The sequence below is a fragment of the Pteropus medius genome, unplaced genomic scaffold, assembly GCF_902729225.1.
Source record: "Pteropus medius unplaced genomic scaffold, Ma_sr-lr_union100, whole genome shotgun sequence".
NCBI classification, from domain to species: Eukaryota; Metazoa; Chordata; class Mammalia; order Chiroptera; family Pteropodidae; genus Pteropus; species Pteropus medius.
Window position 1 is genome coordinate 15,455,793 of NW_024355205.1, and position 18,447 is coordinate 15,474,239.

At 38.4% G+C, this 18,447-nt stretch overlaps 1 protein-coding gene across 13 annotated transcripts in view; it reads left to right on the top strand.

Annotated features, from left to right (window-relative positions):
• VEPH1 (ventricular zone expressed PH domain containing 1) overlaps nucleotides 1-18,447 on the top strand; it is a 184,503-nt gene that overhangs the window by 78,554 nt on the left and 87,502 nt on the right. For all 13 annotated transcript variants that reach the window (XR_005651754.1, XR_005651753.1, XM_039857868.1 and 10 more), the window contains one exon: nucleotides 12,072-12,292. Coding sequence is in view for 11 of the 13 variants with exons in the window: in XM_039857868.1 (XP_039713802.1) it covers nucleotides 12,072-12,292 (221 nt within the window). In the remaining 2 variants the exon portion in view is untranslated. The remainder of the gene's footprint in view (nucleotides 1-12,071; nucleotides 12,293-18,447) is intronic.

An 18,447-nucleotide genomic window follows, 5' to 3' on the forward strand; every position in this document is an offset into this window, starting at 1 on the left:
GGTATCTTCACATCATTATTTTCTTCTTAAGTAATAAATCTAAAGCTTATAAAGGAATAGTTTTTGCTATTTAAGATTAATATATTCGTGACGACTAAAAAATAAGTGTTCCCAGAACAAGAATAAATGAAAATGATCTAAGTAATGTTTACTAACTTTAGTGCTATGTGGATCCCATAGAGTTTCAAATAGCTGGCCGTTCCCCAGAAAATTGGAGAACTTTCCTAACGACTTCACATTATTGAAATCTTTATGTGCTAAGTATAGTTGGTTTCAGAAATCCCTGGGTTATGCTAAGCTCTTACCATCCTCACCATTCTCTCAGGCTCGTCTACTGCCTTCCTCTGTGGAGGGCAAGCTTCCTTCAGGCAGTAGATAGCATTCTCCCTGATAGTCCTTATCTCATTCAAATGCCCCTTTCCTCATTCAAAACACTTTTCAAAGCCCATCTTCTTTATGACAGCTCCACATTCCTAAAGCTCTGTTTGTTTACCAACTTCTCCTTAAGACTGGTAGGTACAAATTAAACTGGCAGACGTCAGCACCAAGCTGATCAAGAAGGGAAGGTTTTGGTGGTGAGATGCCCAGTTGAACGAATGCACAAGGAGCCGACATGAGAATGAAACTTGATTGCGGGGAGTGTACGCTTTTGTGCTAGGGGACCGCATGGGCTTTATATATGTCAGAACAATAGTGGCGTTCTGCCACACATGTGTGATACAATAAGCTGAATCTTATTTACATAAGTGAAGCGCAGGCACCCTACTACATTAATGTAACATTCTAAATCCAGAGTCCTATCCCTAGCCGTGAGCTCGGATCACAGCCAGACATGGGACTCACAGCAGGGATAGAGGATGATGGGAGGAAATAGTAGAAGTTACAAAGATTTCCTGAAGGAAATAGACTACCTTCTTCTACCTTAGAAAGTGAGAATGACCTTGAAGGCAAGAAGCACATATGTTATGCTCCTATATAGTTGATACAGTGGAAACAGTAGATACAGTGAGGTAACCCTTCTGTCATTCTGTTGAGAAATGGCAAGATTAAATACTGGTATGATCTGAATGCCCCCCGCCATTCAAATGTTGAAACCTAACCCCCAAGGTGATGTTAGTAGCAGGTGGAGCCTTTGAAAGTAATTAGGTCATAAGGGTGGAGCCCTTATGAGATTGTGGCCTTATACAAGAGGCCCAAGAAAGCTACCTTGCCTCCCTTCCTCCAAGAAACTAAGCACCAAATCTACCAGACCATGATCTTGGACTTCCCAGCCTCCAGAGCTGTGAGAAATAAATGTTTGTTGTTTATAAGCTACCTAGTGTGTGATATTTTGTGATAGCATCCTGAATGGACTAAGAGAAACCATGAGTCCATTTAAGATCTCAATACAACTCTATCTAAAAATCCTAAAAAGTTGTTTTACTTCCGCTGTTTGCATCAAGGTAAACTCACAAATGAGCAGAAAGCAATTTGGAAAGTAATTGTTTTCTCTGTACTAGTATATTTTAAACTTTTTTTTTTGAGATGGGGAGGGGGGTCATACCTCGGCCAGACTTACCTTCAAAATGCCATCCTATTAGCTACAATTTGTTTGCATATTTTAATTTACTTATTTATTTATGTCCTACTTACTTCCAATAAGCAGTTAAGGCAGTTCACTGTGAAAATATAGTTTCTCTAGGACCGAAACAAAAACAAAAACAAAAAACTATATCAAACTCTCCTAGCTAAGGAAATCTCTAATCTCAGACAAATTTTACACTTTTGCAAACTACATTTTTCTATTTCATTATCTCCTATTAGTAATGAACTAATGCTTATCCAAAATATTTCTGTTTAACTTGTATTTTGGGAGTAATATCTTAGCTACTAAGAAAAAAATCTGGCTATTTTTTAAAAATAAGTAGGTGCAAAGAAAGATAGGCATCTTGTATTTAATTATATACTGAGTGAATTATGTAACGTAATGAAGAAATTATAAAAATTTCAGTTGTAGCTGGTGTATAATTGGACTGAGTTAAATCTTACCATATTGTTAATGAGCACGAAACACTTCTTTTTCCTGGCAAAAGGTTCAAACACGATTTCTTCCTTTCTTTTTTTCTATTTCTTTTCTTTCTTTCTGGACCCATAATAAGCATCTTTCTTCAAAATGGTTTCCATGACTGGGCCAGAAGCTCTGTGGTTACTTTTTTCTATCATTCTGTGATTACACCACATTTGCTAAACAGATATCGTGTCATTAAGGATGTGCCGCTGCTTTGAGTTCTCTAGAAATGTTTCAATGCTAAAGCCCCTACTAATCTTTCAAAAGTTTGCTTAATTGAAGCAAAAGAAATAGTGGAACCATTGTCCGGGATAATCAATGAGAGGTCATTTACATGAGGGGACCATAGTCTGGTGGGAGAAGAAATTCTGGCTCCGTATTATTCATTCTGAGTCTCTTGAGCCCACACACAAAAAAACTTACCTTTAAAAGGCTAAGTTCCCAAGCCCCCAGATTTTAGAGAGTAAATCTGAACTATAGAACTTCTAAATCTTTTATCAATCCACAAAATAACATTATGTTCGAAGTTCAAATTAGATGGACTTCTACAAGCTTACAGTCTGCAAGTATTTAGAGGTCAATGCAAAGAAAAGATGCTGGGAAATAAACTCAGCACAAATGAAGAGAGGTTTGGGTTTTCAAAGGTAAACGTAGCAACACAAAATGCTGTTTTGTGAAAAATAAATTGGAAAAATTTATATGACAGCAGACCAGTTTTCTGACCTTTAAAAAAAATCATACTAAAAACATAATTTATTTGATTATATTATTGTCTCAAATAGCAAAGTATGAAGATAAGCTATCTATCACATTCTCTAATTTCTATCTTAAATCAAAGTCAGTTTATTTCAAACATCTTTTTTTAGGAAGACATAGTAAGCTCCATATTTAAATAAAAACCATTTTTACTTTACAAATACAAAAGTTATACTTTTTTTTTTTTACAAGGGTGGGGTTTATTTTAGCAATCTGTGCCAAACGTATAAAGTTGAACTGAGTCCAGTTGATCCTTAATTTTTGCCACGTTATAAAATTTAAGGTTCATTCAAAACAAAAGATACATCCGTTTTCATCAGCTGTTTCTTGACTATTATGGGACTTATTTTTAAAAATTTGTTTTGCCTAGACAGTATTGTTTTACTTGGCATGATTTATTACTCTCACATTTGCCCACAGAAACTATGAGTTCCTGAAATCATGCAAACAGAATAAAAAATAATAAGGAAAGAAGGGGAACTTATTCCATTTACATTGGATTAAATAGTCATTTAGAATACGTAAATATATTTAAATTCTAATAGAGTTTTGCTTATTAATAAGAAGAAAAATATGTTCAATTATTCCAAGCCACAGTATAAAAAAATGAGATATGATTAGAGAATTAAAGAATGGTGGAATATGATTTTTTGGAGTGCTATTTTTAAAACAAGCTTAAAATTAGAGGTATATCTGCCTAAGAAAGACATTAACAATGTTTTTTTTTCTCTATTTATAAAAAAGAATTTCAAGGAGCTTGTCCTCTCAATGTTCTTTTAAAAAATTATTGAATCTTAGCTTTTGAATATGGCAAACTAACAATATTTAATGCCTACTTACCATGCAAGCATTTTGTATATATTTTTATACTAATATTTTAAGACTAGAAGTATTTATGCTTGTCCTTTTTGAAGATTAATATTTATTAATTATACGATTATCTTGGAATATGTGGATTACTGAATAGCTTGACCATTACTGTCTTGCCTACTCCAATAAGAGCAACTTTTTTGTGGGATTGAAAATGTTATAATAGTAGAATATTTTTACTTCAGACACAAGAAAAGATTGAAAAGATTGGGAAATGATTGTAATGAGAAAAAAAATCTAGCTATGTACAGACAATAAGCTAAAATTGGATTCAAATCACTAAGAAAATCTTAAATTGTATAGTGTTTTGACTTAATCGTGCAACCTTTTTAAAAAAGGAAACAGGCTTTCTCAGTAAATGAGCATTTTTCACTTCAGGGTAAACCTTTTGGCAGTTTATTAAAACACTGGCCCATATTTGCTTATACAGAACTGGTTTGGGGGTTTCAGACATTTCTAGAACTTCCAAACCTTTACTAATTTACAAAATAACTTACTTGGAAAAAATTAAGGATATATTGTTTCTGAGACACCTTGTTTTATTTTTTGTGATAATTCAAATATGTTTGCATTTGCATTTAGGATTTTTGACACTCAAGCAATAAGAGCTAACATCTATTTAGCTTTTCCATGTACCAGGCATTGTTCCGAATGCTTTGTTTTTAACTTACTGAATCCTCATAGCCACTCTATAAAGCAGGCACTGTTATTAACCCATTTTATAAACTGAGTCGTGGAGATAAGTAACGTGCCCAAGGTCCACAATTGGCCAGTCGCAGTGCCAGGATTCAAACTCACAAAGGATGTTCTGAGTCTACACTGTTAATTACTACCACACTACTGCCCACACCTGCTCGGACAAGAGACTCAGCTGTGAGGGTTTACATGGTACCGACACTTTTCTGATCTGTGAGGGTGGAATTTCCTCTGCGAATATTTAACCAAGAAATTCTTGCACATTTACTGTCAGTTTGAGCAACCAATACTCTTATTTGCCTTGCTAGTCTCTTACTTCCCTATTCTATATTACCTGCAGTAAAGAGAGGCTTTGGAAAGCCTCAACCGTTCCTATTTTTCAAGGGGAGATTGTAGGCAGTAGAACGATTTAGGCTATTGCTAGAAGGTGTCTCTGGATGAATGCAGAGCAGGGAGGCCTGAGTATAGCAGTGGTTGGGATGGAGAAACGTTAACACACTTTTCTGACAGACCCGCTGAATCTAACAGAAAAGCAGCGTTAACAGGTTTGTAACAACAACTCTGACTCGGTCATTGTTTGGATTTTCTAAAAAGAGTGACTATAAACTCATCAGTCAATAGAATATTTGAAATGTTATTTTAAAGTTTAATACCTCAAACTCTACACAGACAACAGAATAAGGGGTACCAAAAGTCTTCCAGTTGAACAGGACAAAGAACCAAGAATACCTACAATGAAGGTACTCAGAGGAAGGGAGAAGCGCAGGGGAGGGGTACAGAGATGCCTTCAATGGTATTGCTAAAGTTATATTTCATTACTTAAATATATTTATATACATTCTTTCATATGCAGCATATATTGCATAATGTCAAATAAATTCAAAACCACTTAACATTTACTATATGCCAAAAAGTATGCCTGGCATGGAAAACAGTAATCTTTATAATAAAACACTAGGGCCCTACCAAGTGGCTCGTTTTTTAACTCACTGATATTTCTGGTATCATCAGATCTTATTAAAAATAATATAATAACAATTGATTGCTAATATTTTTAAATATTATTTGCTTCATGCCAGGCCCTTTATAGATATTATTTCATTATTTCTTGCAACAATGTCATGAAGTATTTGTGTCAGCTAAGATGAGTTTGGTAATACCATATCCAACTAAAGCTGGCTTCAATAATGAGAATCTTTATCTCATATAACAAGAAGTCTGGAAGATGTGGTTCTAAGCTGTATTCAAAAGTTCTGCAATGTTGAAGACAAGCCTCACCATCCTCAGTATATTGACTTGTTTCCAAAAGCATGCTCCCTCATGCTTGTACGATGGCTGCCACAGATCCAGGCAGTACCTAATGTACACAGAGCAATATCTGGTTATAGAAAAGCCATATGTCTCTTTTTATTTGGGAGGAGAACCTTATCTATCAGTTACTCACCAGTTAAACAGTGAAATTATCAACAAAAAGCATAAAGATGAGAAAAATGTGGCACCAAATAGACCACCTGTGTATAGTAAGAGGGTCGAAACAAGGAGGTAGAGGTTTCCCAGGGTGAGGAACTTTCAGTGCTAAAATTGGGGAAACCCCAAGACAAATCAGAAAGAATTGGTCTCCATCCTCCAGAGTTTCTTGAAGCCAAAGAATTGGAGCGAGGGGAGGGACCAATACAAAACCTCCAACTGTCTGGAGCTAAGAGACTCGTGGAATATATATACCCCCAAGCAGTTGAGCACCTCTGGCCCCACTTAGACTTCACAGGACTCCCAAGAAAGCCTGGGATCTCCCTGGCAAAGCTTCATTGAGAAAGCGCTAACAATAAGCTCATTCGATTTTACATTTCTAATGGCCATAGTAAGTGTTTCTTTCGTGCATAGAGACTTCAGAGTTGAGCTGTGATGAAAAATAATAATTTCTTCATTATAAAATAAAAAAATAAATAACAGTAAAATAAAGCAAAAATAACAGATGCCCAATAGTAAAATATTTTCATGTAGGCAGCCAAATATATTATTTTCTCTTACTCTTTTGTAAATTGATAAAAAATAGAGGAGAGAAAAGTATAGATTTCAGGACCAAATTCACATTTCCTAAATCAGCTAATTATCAAATTTTCCGAGATTTGGGACTCTTACAGACTAGCAATTCTCAACTCTGGTTGCACATTAGAATTATCTGGGAGGTTTGAAAAAGTTCTAGGCCTAGACCCCACCCATTACGATGAAATTAAATAGGAATGGGGGTGAGAGATTACATTGTAGATGCTTAATAAAGGGCATTAGAATTATTCTAAACGCTTCTCAGCTGTTTCTAACGTGCAGCCAGGGATGAGGACCACTCACAGGAGGGTAGTGTAGAGAAAGTATCTCGGGAAGGTTCAGCAGAGAAGAGCACTGTAATCAGTTAGCGATGCTGCTGTGGGTGAAAGAGAGAGGAAGGTTGCAGCATACAAGGCACTAAACGATGTTTTTCAGCCTGGGCAAAATGGAAATATTCAAACTCTGGAATCAGGCAGATCTTGATGCAATCTTGCTGTGTCACTGTGACTATTCTCTATCTGTGTAACCTTGGTCAAGTGATTGGCTCTCTTAACATCAGTATCCTCATTCTGATACCTGTTTTGCAAGGTTGTTGTGAGGATTAAGCGAGGAAGGATATGCCAAGTACCTGGCACATCGTGGATGCTTAATAAAGGGAAACTAGCAACATCATAACCAGGCACCCGCATTTTCATTTTTGGCCACTTTCTGAGTTCCAGTCTATTATCCTGACAAAGAATACCAGAGGAGCTTTACGAGATAGAAGTAGCAGTATTTAAAAAACAAAATAACACTGATAAAAATGAATAGAATGTCCAAAGCAATTTTGCAAGCGTCCGATCTAGTTGAGGGGTCAGCAAATTACTACCTTTGAGCTAAATCCAGCCACGCCCATTCATTTACTTGTTGTCTGTAGCTGTCCTCTCACAGCAAAGCTCATATGGCCCATAAAGCCAAAAATACTTACTGTCTGGCCTTTATAGAAAAAGTTTGCAGACGCTTGACTTGAGTTCATTAATTCTCAGTGTGATCATGGACTCCTGAGGCCCTTCCAGGGAATCTGTGAGGTCAAAGCTATTTTCGCAATAACCCTCATACATCATTGACCTCATACATCACTGTGTTAACATTTGCACCGAAAGGACAAGCAATGATGGGTAAAACTGCTAGTGCTTGAGCCCACATCAAGAGAGCGGCACCAAAATGTACTCACAGCCGTACTCTTTACCACCACATACTTTCAGGGAGCGGGGCGAGGGGGATAGCCAGTTTCACCTAACTCGGGTTTTCTCAGCCTTGGCACTATTAACATTTGAGCCAGATAATTCTTGGTTGTTGGGGCTGTCCTGTACATTGTAGGGTGTTGAACAGCTTCTCTGGCCTCTACCCACTAGACTCCTACTGCTTGGTCTTCCTTCCATTCCCCAGCTGGGACAACTGAAAATATCTCCAGAAGTTTTTGTTTTGTTTTGTTTTAATTTTTCAATTTTAACTTAATATATGTTAAATATCAATAGGTATAATTCAGAGAAACAAAAACTCTTTGGGGTCTTCTATAATTTTTAGGAAAGTAAAGGGATCCTGTGACCAGAAGTTTTAAGACCTGCTGGTCTGTTTTGTATTTACAGAGTATTTATGATGTTTATATCACTAAATAAAAAACAATTAAATAAAAAGGAGAACATAACTGATAATGAACAAGAAATAGGAAGAAAAGGGAATGGAAAATTATGTGCTTGAGTGGGTTTGGGATTTTTGATGAGAGGGGCTGGGATATAACCAATGAAGACCCAGCTGTAGAGACAGAGAGGGCAGTATGACCTTGAGCAAGTTAGTCTTCTATCTGTTCCTCAGTTTCCTTCTTATAAAATGACAGTGATCACAGGACTTAACTCATAGTATTACTGGGAGAAATACATGAATAAATACATTAAAAGCATGTAGAATACGCTTGGTACTTAGATTAAGTGCTCTCTGTAGGTCAGCTATTATTATTTTAATAATAATCAACTTATGTCAGAAGGGATGAAGTCAGGCCCGCAATTAAGGCTTACAGGTGGCGCTGACCCTGTCCCCACAGAGGGATGACTGAAAGAAGAAAACTGCAGTCACTGGCCCCCAGAGACAAAATATCATGGAAATGAGAAAGAAATCAGACTAACCCCTTCTTACCCTAATATTACACTTTCTAATACAAAATTATATCTGTTACCCTTGAGAGGCACATGGATGTGCTCCAAGGTTTCAGAACAAACCATGTGAGTTTGGCTTGGTTTCGTATTTTAGTTTCAGAGCAGTTATAACTTTTCTTGTTTCTGCTCTGCGATTAATTTTTCCTTCAGCTCCATTTGGCTGCCATGAGATCATCCAGAATTAGGTTGATTTCAGCAAATACCCACACAGCCATCTTCATCTTTAAGAAAACATATGCTTTAAAGAAAGGGCATGTTAATTTTTTATGAGAAGAAGAATTAATAATGAAACCACAGGGACACTTAGATAAGCAAATGAAATGTTTGGGACACAGAAAAAAAAAAAAACTCTGCTAAAGAGGAGTCTGAATCAGAAGCTGAGGAAGTTACTTGAAATTTAAAATTACATTCTCTTCAGTAAAATGTTACATCTCCCGTGTCCCAGTTCTTACATCTTCTGACCTCCCTGTGTATCAAACAGAACAATTTTTACTGTAATTATTTTCTATGTTCCTGAGAATGTTGGGTTTAGAGTCTAAAATCTTGTTGAATTCACCTTTTCTGTGAGATCTGGCCCAACTACACTATTCAAAATTGACTCCCTCCCTGGGACTCCATGTACAGCTTTATCTCTCTTTGGGGTACAATTCTCCATCCAACACACTATGTATTTTGCACACACATTCTGTTTATTAATCTGTTCCCTCATTATCATGGCAGGAATTTTTATCTTTTTTCTTAGTGCTGTGTTCCTAGCTTCTGCAACAGTGCCTGGCACATGATAGGAACCCCACATCCAGCTTTTTTCCTTTAAATTGGGGATGGAAAATGTCCCTGTGATGCATTGCATACTGTGAGTTGACATATGGAGCCCTTGCATGAATGAAAGCATCTATGTTGTAATATATATATATATATATATATATATATATATATATATATATATTAGACTTAAGAGTATTTAAGTATCATTCTGTAACCTGGCAATTGTATGAGTCAACGTATAAAATGGGCTATCTAGAATTTGTTCCAATGGTCTTTATTTTTCATCCATCTAATATTTTTATCCTTTAATGGATAAATATCTCTTCAATTAGCTGTCAAACTGTGTACTCTACTGCCCCAAGAGATGTGTTCCAGTCAATTGTATATGGAATCTTTGAAAATCAAGTTTAGTATTAAAGAGTAGAAAACTTCACTACTTAAATCTGTCCTGTAATAAATATTTCTGTAAAGCACAGGTTCCTTTGCAACTACATGCTCTATTTGTCAGGTCGTATTTTGGCACATAAGGTTTGCTTAAATCAGTGAACAGAGACATACACATTGGGTGTAGGCTCTACAGGCTCAGTTCTGTGCCAGGAGGATGATTGATGTATGAGAAGTAGCCCCTTTAGGAGATTTGACTGGTCCATGTAACCATTAGAGAATTATAAATGAAAGGGGAATTGCAGGTCCCTTAAAGGCAGAGACCACTTCTCATTCACCTTTGTCATCTAGAGTCTAGCGCAGGCATATCATAGGATGAAATAACTATTTGTTGACTGAATAAAAACATGAGTAAACAAATGATCGAGTGCAATCGAGTACGAAATAAGACTTTTAAAAAGAATCTTTAATGTGGTGAAAATTCGGGCAGAAGAAGTCACTGGGGATGGCTTTGCAGAGGAGCCAGGACAGGAATTACATCTTGAAAGGGATTAAGGCTTCACATGTCATAATGAAAGGTAAAAGAGAATTCCTAGCTAGAAGAACAATTTCAAACTGTACATCTAGCACTTAAAAGGATTTTGAGTATCAACTTCCAATATATAGTTACTTATAATTATACATATTTTCTGTTACACTAATATTGTGAACAATTTATATATATATAAAAAATAAGACTCTAAAAGAGTTAAAGATGAAATAAGCCATATTTACTTATTAATGGTATATTATCATTTATATTGGGCACAAATCTACATTTCCAATAATGTTCTTGATAATTACAAATGTTTTTTGGATAACTCCTCATCATGTTTAAATAATGCAGTTCATGAGGAGTTATGATGGGTATAGGAGATGTCAGCTAAGCCATTTTCATGTTATTCATTCATGCCTGCATGTTTCATATTGCCCTTCATCTTCAGTTTCTTTGAAGAAACTTATTCAGTCACTTGTGAGAGTTAACTAAGATTAAAGCTAGGTAATACAATCTACTCATTCGATCAGGCACATACACCCTGGAACATGTTGAAAGGTGCTAAAAGTGAACAAATGAGTGAGCTTGTCCTGTAGAGAGGAGGTAAATTTTGGACACCAGTGTGATACATGGCATTATCTGACAGATGGATGGATGGAGGGTGCCACTGACCAGGCCCCCCTATGTAAGTGGAGTTAGGGAGTCACAGGTGTGGAGACTGGCCAGAGAAGGACACAAAGTTGGGAAAGGTAGATGTGTGGGGTAAGATCATTAATGGTGGTTGAGAGATTTGAACCTGGCAAGATAGGTTAATGAGACTATTTACATATTTATAAAAAGGAGTAACAGGAATCCTAGAAATCAGGAAAAAAAAAACTCAAAGAAGCTGATCGAGAGGCACTGTGAATGAAACATTGTTTAGCTCCAGCTAGCTGTTTTAGTAAACTCCCATAGAATTATCATCTGTTCATCATAGGGCTCTGATTTTCTTTGAAAATATGGATCTTTGTTCTTCATTGTTATTTTTTTCCCTGGCTTTATTAAGGTATAACTGACAAGTTAAATGACAACATGTTTAAAGTGTACAATCTGATGATTTCATATACATATACATTGTGAAAGGATTCTCCTCATTGAGTTAATTAACTCAATCCATCACTTGACACATTTTAGCAGATTTCAAATTACACAATATAATGTTATCTACTATAGTTACCAGGTTATACATTAGATCCTCAGACCTTCTTCATGTTATAACTGAAAGTTTATATCTTTTAACTCTCCTTATTTCTCCAATCACTTTTCAGTCTATTTGTATAAGTTTTTTGTTTGTTTGTTTGTTTGTTTGTTTTAAGATTCTACATATAAGTGATACCATGGAGTATTTTTCTTTCTCTGTCTGGCTTATTTCACTTAGCATAATGCCCTCCAGATTCATCCATGTTAATTCAAATGGCAGGATTTCCTTCTTTTTTATGGCCGAGTAATATATCATCGTATGTATATACCACATTTTCTTTAATGATTCTTCTATCATTGGACACTTAGGTTGTTTCCTTGTCTTGGCTCTTGCGAATAATGCTACAATGAACATGGGAGTACAAATATCTCTTGAAGATAATGATTTTATTTCCACTGAATATATTCCCAGAAGTGGGATTGCTGGATCATATGATAGTTCTATTTTTAATTTACTGAGGAACTTCCACACAGTTTTTCATGGTGGCTGCACTAGTTTACATTCCCATCAACAGCTGTACATTTTCTTCATTATTCTTGGCAGGAGAGAGCCAGGAGCTGCCTGCCATTCCTGGTGAGTCAGCTAGCAAACATGGAGCACTCTTTCCACCATATTCTCCTGCTGGAGATTAAGAGCATCACGGACACATTCTCCTCCATCCTGGGCCCTCAGAGCAGAGACATCTTCCGCATGAGCAACAGCTTCACTGCCATTGCCAAGCTCCTCACCCGACAACTGGAAGCCACCAAGCCCCGAAGTGGCAGGTGAGCAGGAATTCCTGTGTACTCAAGAATCTGTTGTCAACCCATGGAGGCATTGCATAGATAGCTATACTTTCTCTTGTAGGCGTGAAACTTCCCAAAGAAAGCCAAACCCACTATCTCAGCATAAAGTAGCTTCTGAATAAATGATCACACTTGCCACAATTTTTTCTAAATCTGTGAAAACCAGAATGTAACAAAAATTTTTCTGAAAAGTGTACAAAATATGGTAAAAGAATAAGAATATAGTACAAATAATGTTTTATATAATATTTTATTTATGCAACAAATATTTAACAATTGCTAACTCTGTACCAGAAACTCTACCACAAGCTAGATATATAGAGAAATAAAACATGTTCTTTGCACCCAAAAAGCTCACTTTCTAGTAGAGGAGGTAATGCTAATCACAGTGGTGTCAAGGGTTTTAGGAGCACAGAAATGGGGGTATCTATTTCTGCATGAAATGGAGAGGAGTGGGAAGCCGAGATCCGGAAACGCTTCCCTGAAGAGGTAATATTTTGAACCGAGTCTTGAGAGGCGACCGGACGCACCAGGCTGTCTTTTGGGCATCATGTGAAAGAATATGACACTGCCTGGAAACAGAAGTCATTGCGTATGACTAGGGTGTGTGTGACAAGGAGAGCAGCGTCAGGCAATGCTGATGAAGTGGTCGGCAGGGAGCAGACGACGAAGGGCCTGACGTACCTTCCTAAAGAGTCTGAATTTTACCCTGTGGTCACTGAGAAGTCACTGAGGGGTTTTGTACATGGCAGGATAGAATCTAAATTCGTGTTTCAGGAAGTTTACTCTGGTCCCAGTGCAGAAAACATCTCAGCAAAAGATAGACGGGAGTCAGGTCAAGTGAAGGAAGGACAGAGGAGTGTCCATGGGTTTTGGCCATGAGGAAGTTATTGATGATTGTGGTGAGCGAGCTGCGAGGGGTATGACTGAGCAGAAAATAGGATGCCTGGGGTTGGAGGGAGCAAGTGGACATAGTGCACAGAACTGGCCTTTTCTAGAAGTTTGTGGGAAAAATAAAGAAGACCATGCAAGATGGGGGGGAGGGGGCAGTTATTTTGATTTGTTATATTTTGAATAGGATGATACTTGGAAAGTTAGAAGTTACAAAATACTTTCAAACTCATAAACTCACTGGATCCTCATGACCTCCCCACAAGATGAGAAGGGCAGAGATCATTATTCCTATTTTACAGAAGAAGAAACGAAGGCTCAGAGATGGCTTAAATGTTTTCCCAAGTTTGCACAGTAACTAAGTATAGAGGACGGACTCAAACTTCAGATCCTATGCATTCAAAAGTATTCACTTCTGGAGTAGGCGCAGGGCCCATTTGAAACTCGCTTCAAATTTGGGGGGTTTGGGGGATAACAAAGGATGCATACTGTTTCTAGTATGGAACAAGGATTCCAAAAACATGAGAAGCCATCTTGAGAAAATAGTGAGCATTTTAGTCACAAGGGTCCACTTTATGCCCAGCACAGGGCAGAGCCTAGAGGTCCCAAGAGACAGAAAACAAAACAAAGACATAAAAGGGGTTTAATAGAAATGCATAAAATGGGCTATGGAGCTTGAGAGATGTACTAACCAACAGTGGGGAATTGAATAGTGTTCCACAGAGAAGGTGAAATTGAAGTTCATTCTCTATTTATTGAGTTGATTCCATGTGCCAGACATCTGTTTAGGTACCACAGTAAGTTGCAGAGGATGAATGAGTACCCCAGATATGGGTAGAAAAAAATACTTCAAATAGAAAGGGCACTCCTCACACGCAAAGATAAAAGAGCTTAGGAGTGTACGATCCAGACTAAGGAAAAGCAATTAGTTCTATGCGGCTGAAACAAGCACATCAGTGTAGTTGAGAGAGTAAGCTGAAAAGTTAAGTCAGAGACAGATATTCAGAGGCCTTACATGCTGTGTCAGGAAGCAAGGAGTTTGTCCTGTAAACCACATGGAGGCTAGAAAGTTTTTAATCCAGAGAATGATCACAAATCTTAGCATGGTAATTAGCAGATAGCAGGCGCTCAATAAATATTCCTTCAGCAAAGGACTGAATGAATGAAGAAGGGGCTAGTGATGTGGAGCACGGAATGGATTTGGCAGAAAGAGCAGGCGGCAAGAGAGGGCGTGGCCGGGAGGTTGTCCTTGCAGATTTAACAATAGGCTCCCTCAATTATGGTCAGTGGTGGGGAACTTAAGAAATCAAGGCAGATGATTACAGTGAGAGAGCTCAGGATTATGAGGAATTGATCACCAGTGGAAGGTGTGCTGAGGAGAATGGATGAAAACCCAGAGATATCCAACTTGAGTGATGGCATACACCTGGGAGACGATGCTGATAACCAAGAAAAGAGGTAACAGGAGGGGAGCCCACCTGAGAGGGTCTCTCAGCCCACTTTATACAGAGAATATTATCTGGCCAATATGGTTATCAAAGTCAACAATCACTATTAACCAGAGAAAGACAGATTGCAAGTGCCCTTTGCTCTCAACACCACAGTTTTGATTGAGCATATAAAAATCCGTTGGTTCAATGTATAGATGCCTATATACCAGGGTTTCTAACTTTGGTACTATTAAAATTTGGGCTAGATAATTCTTGGTTGTGGGGCTGTCCTGTGTACTATAGAATATTTACCAGCATCTCTGACCTCTACTCAATAGATGCTAGCAGCAACCCTCTTCCTCAAAAACGTCTCTGGACATTGCCAAATGGCCTCTAGTTGAGAACCACTGCTATAATACCTATTCCATTCAAAAACAGCATTTTCACAGTCCCATGACCTGCTTAGCACCAGCCCAAACACTGCAGCATCCAAGAAATCCAAGCCAGCATCAGGAAGGGATGATTTGTCATTTATATGCAAGCAAAAAGTCACAGTTGGCCAATTTTCATGATGTAGTTTCAGAAATTTTGTTTAGAGCTTTTATAGCTGGTGTTTAGGAGAGCCCTTTTGTATTCTTCACACAGCCAGCCTGCTTATATCTCCTTCCAGTGATGACTGACATGTGGATCAGATGTGACAGCTTAGGCACGTGTTCTGGCCAGCAGTTCATCCGTTCTATTTTGCCTCTACAAATGCAGCATTGAAAGAGGCTGACTGACATCTGTGAGATTATATGTGTGAAAAGGTTTATATAAAGGAAAAACATGTTATACAAGGGTATTACATTAGGCAGTCTAACAGGAAAACTGATCCTTAATGAGAAGCCCAATCCAATAAGCAATAAATAATTTCCCCATGTAAAGAACTTAGGAGACATATAGAGAGGAGGAAAAAATAAGGTCTCACTATTAAAATATGAGTCTTCATGTAGGAGAAAGTATTTGAGTTTCTCGTCCTTTTACTTTTTTCCCGGCCAAAAAGAAAGAGAAAAATTAGATATGAAGAGATCAAAGGTCGCCAGTCACCTCACATACTACCACCACTGCCATCGCCACCACCTCAACCTCTCTCGATTCAAAATACTTCACCCAGTTCAACCCTCACTGTCAATCTCCTTTGAATCGATTATAATTATTCGGTGAGAACTTCAAAATGCTGGTGTGGAGAGCCAGCCTTATGTATTAACTGCTCATCCTCCCCGGGATGGTTGCTAAGGCTTCTCCCCCAACATCTTTTCCCTGAATAGCCTTCATTGTACCATTTAGCTTCAGTAATTTTAATCTGTGCCCTCCAAAGTAGAAAGGTCGACACTTTTGTCTAACGCGTCCAGCAAAGTCTGATCCTTACAATTGGAGGGAAATGAATAAGTGAAGAGAGCTTGAAAGAAAATTAAAGATGATAAAATTCAAAACAGATGTCATCTAATTTACAAATCTGACACATAGCCCAGCAGGCCAGATTTTAGACTTCAAGCCAAAACTACAAGATTATCAAAAGAAAATCAATTAGCCTCTTAGAAAGAAGGAAAAACTAAAGCAGACAGGAGATGTCTTTGTGCCCAATGACTCTGAATTAACTGGGTGAGCTTTGTTAGATGCACCAGGTAAGCACATTTGCACTTTTCTTGTTCCTGTGTTTTAGAAAGAATGTTTATATCTAAATAATAAACCAACAGAGGCTAAAGAACAGGACAGCCAAGCAAAGCATTTGGATTTTGAAATCGATTCTGGAGAAGCGAGAGAGGGATAACAGCAATTGTGGACTGAAAAAGAGAAGATGTCAAGATAGGGGAAAAGGTTGACAGTGTTTGAAACGGTGAGCCTTACATAGTTTTCTGGGCAACCACTATCCATAGCACTGTTGGTCTGCCATGACCCAGGGGACGCTGGGGAAGGAGAAGGTGACCTCCAGCAACTGTGTGTTGACTGAGCATGCAGTGATCAGTAAACTAGAAGGTGCCTTTGCCAAATGCACGTGGTGCTAAGGAGGCTGCTCTAATCAGGCCCCATCGAGATTGGGGACAATTTGCCACAGGTGGTCTCTGTAGGAGGTTAAGCTCAGGCCCCAGTTGGGAATAGAAACTTTGAGGGATGGAAATTATGGAAAGAAAGTAGGGGGTGGGATGTAAATAGAAGAAATGAGAACACGTAGGGAGGAAAGATGGCAATAGGAAAGGGCACGAGAGGAAAGCAGAGGGAAAGGAGGAAGGGCATCTGCACAGCTCCACGTCCCAGGCCACGATGGGACTTCAAGGCCATGGCTCACAGTTGCTTCAGATCCAGTTTTTGAACCCTAGCCAAAGCCATCAAAGTCATGGGGAAAAGAGTTGCTCTTAAGGAAAGTTTTAAAACAAAGCGTGTGATTAAAGCTTTCCCAAACCTCTGGCTCACTTAAGTGGGTGGTATGTTCTTTTGTTGTTTCGGTGGTAATGGTGATAGTAGTGGTGAAATTTTGTGGTTTTTGTTTTTGTTTTTGTTTTTAAGAATCAGGCCTATGGAGGGGGGTCGTGGGAAGGAGAATGAAAGGTAAATTATAGTCAAAACCAACTAGGTAGGTGTAAATCTGAATTCGGTATAAATGGAAAGAGATTACACAGGGAGGGAAGGAAATAAACAATGTACAGGGAAGAATAAATGGAAAATATAATAAGATCATTTTCATAGGAGAATGGCTCCAGAAAATCTGCCCGCCTTAGAGTAGCCCCTGACTTTCAGTTAATCCTAAATTTCACGCAATGAACATCAGAGAAAGACTACAGGGGAGAGCCAGGGGTTTGCGTCAACGTGTGGCCTAATGTGTAGCCAAGCAATATGGCCTGCAAATACCCTTTTCAAACGGTGAGACCCCTTAACACCTGTCCTTCTGGAGTTCCCATCTTGACATCCTGGGAATCACATCAGAACCTAACCCTGGGGTCGTATACAGTCCCTAAGGGCACTGCCCAAGAGCTCGAGAGTGATGCCTCTTTGCTGAGTCCACAACAGAAATTGCAGAGACCTGGGAGCCACGTTCCTCTCTACGACTTTGCAAAGAAGACTGTGTCTGTAGGTCTGATCAAGCTCTTAATTAGCTCCTACCACATGACAAATTCCATGCTAGGGACTTTTACTATGATGTTATAGCATTTAATCTTCATGACAATAAAGTCTTTAAATATGTGCAAGGATTGCAGAAGCTTTGTGTTAAAGCATAATGAAGTAAACCTTGAGGACAGGCAAGAACGAAATGAAATTCTCTACCCAGTCCATGGCAGTACTTGGGGGGAAATGGTGTAAATACCCAGACATGAGCTCACAGAGTTTCTTTTCATTTCTTCTTTCAGTCTAGTCCAGTGGATCTCAAATTTGAATGTCGATGAGATTTATAGTGTTCACAGTTCATCATGGACCATTCAAAGGAATTTTAAAGAAATGTTAAGGGTGACTTTTGCCTTTTCCTCCCAAAAGCGGTACCCCACTGACCTTTATCATCGCTTTCTGGAATGCCTTTTTTGTGCCTCTCTTCCCATTGAAGGCTGCCCTCCTCCAAGACTCTGATGTGCTACCACTTTCTCATGATGACTTCCCTCCCCATCCCTGCCCATGGCGACATTTTCTCACCGACGTACTACCTCTCCACCCCTCCATAATCGCAGTCTTGCCCTGAAGCGTTAGGTATCTTTCTGTGCGCCCCTCTTCCCTCTGGTCTCCCCCAAACTTGAGCGAGGTAATATTCAGAGCCTTTTCTCAATGGAAAGAAAATAGTTTTAAAAA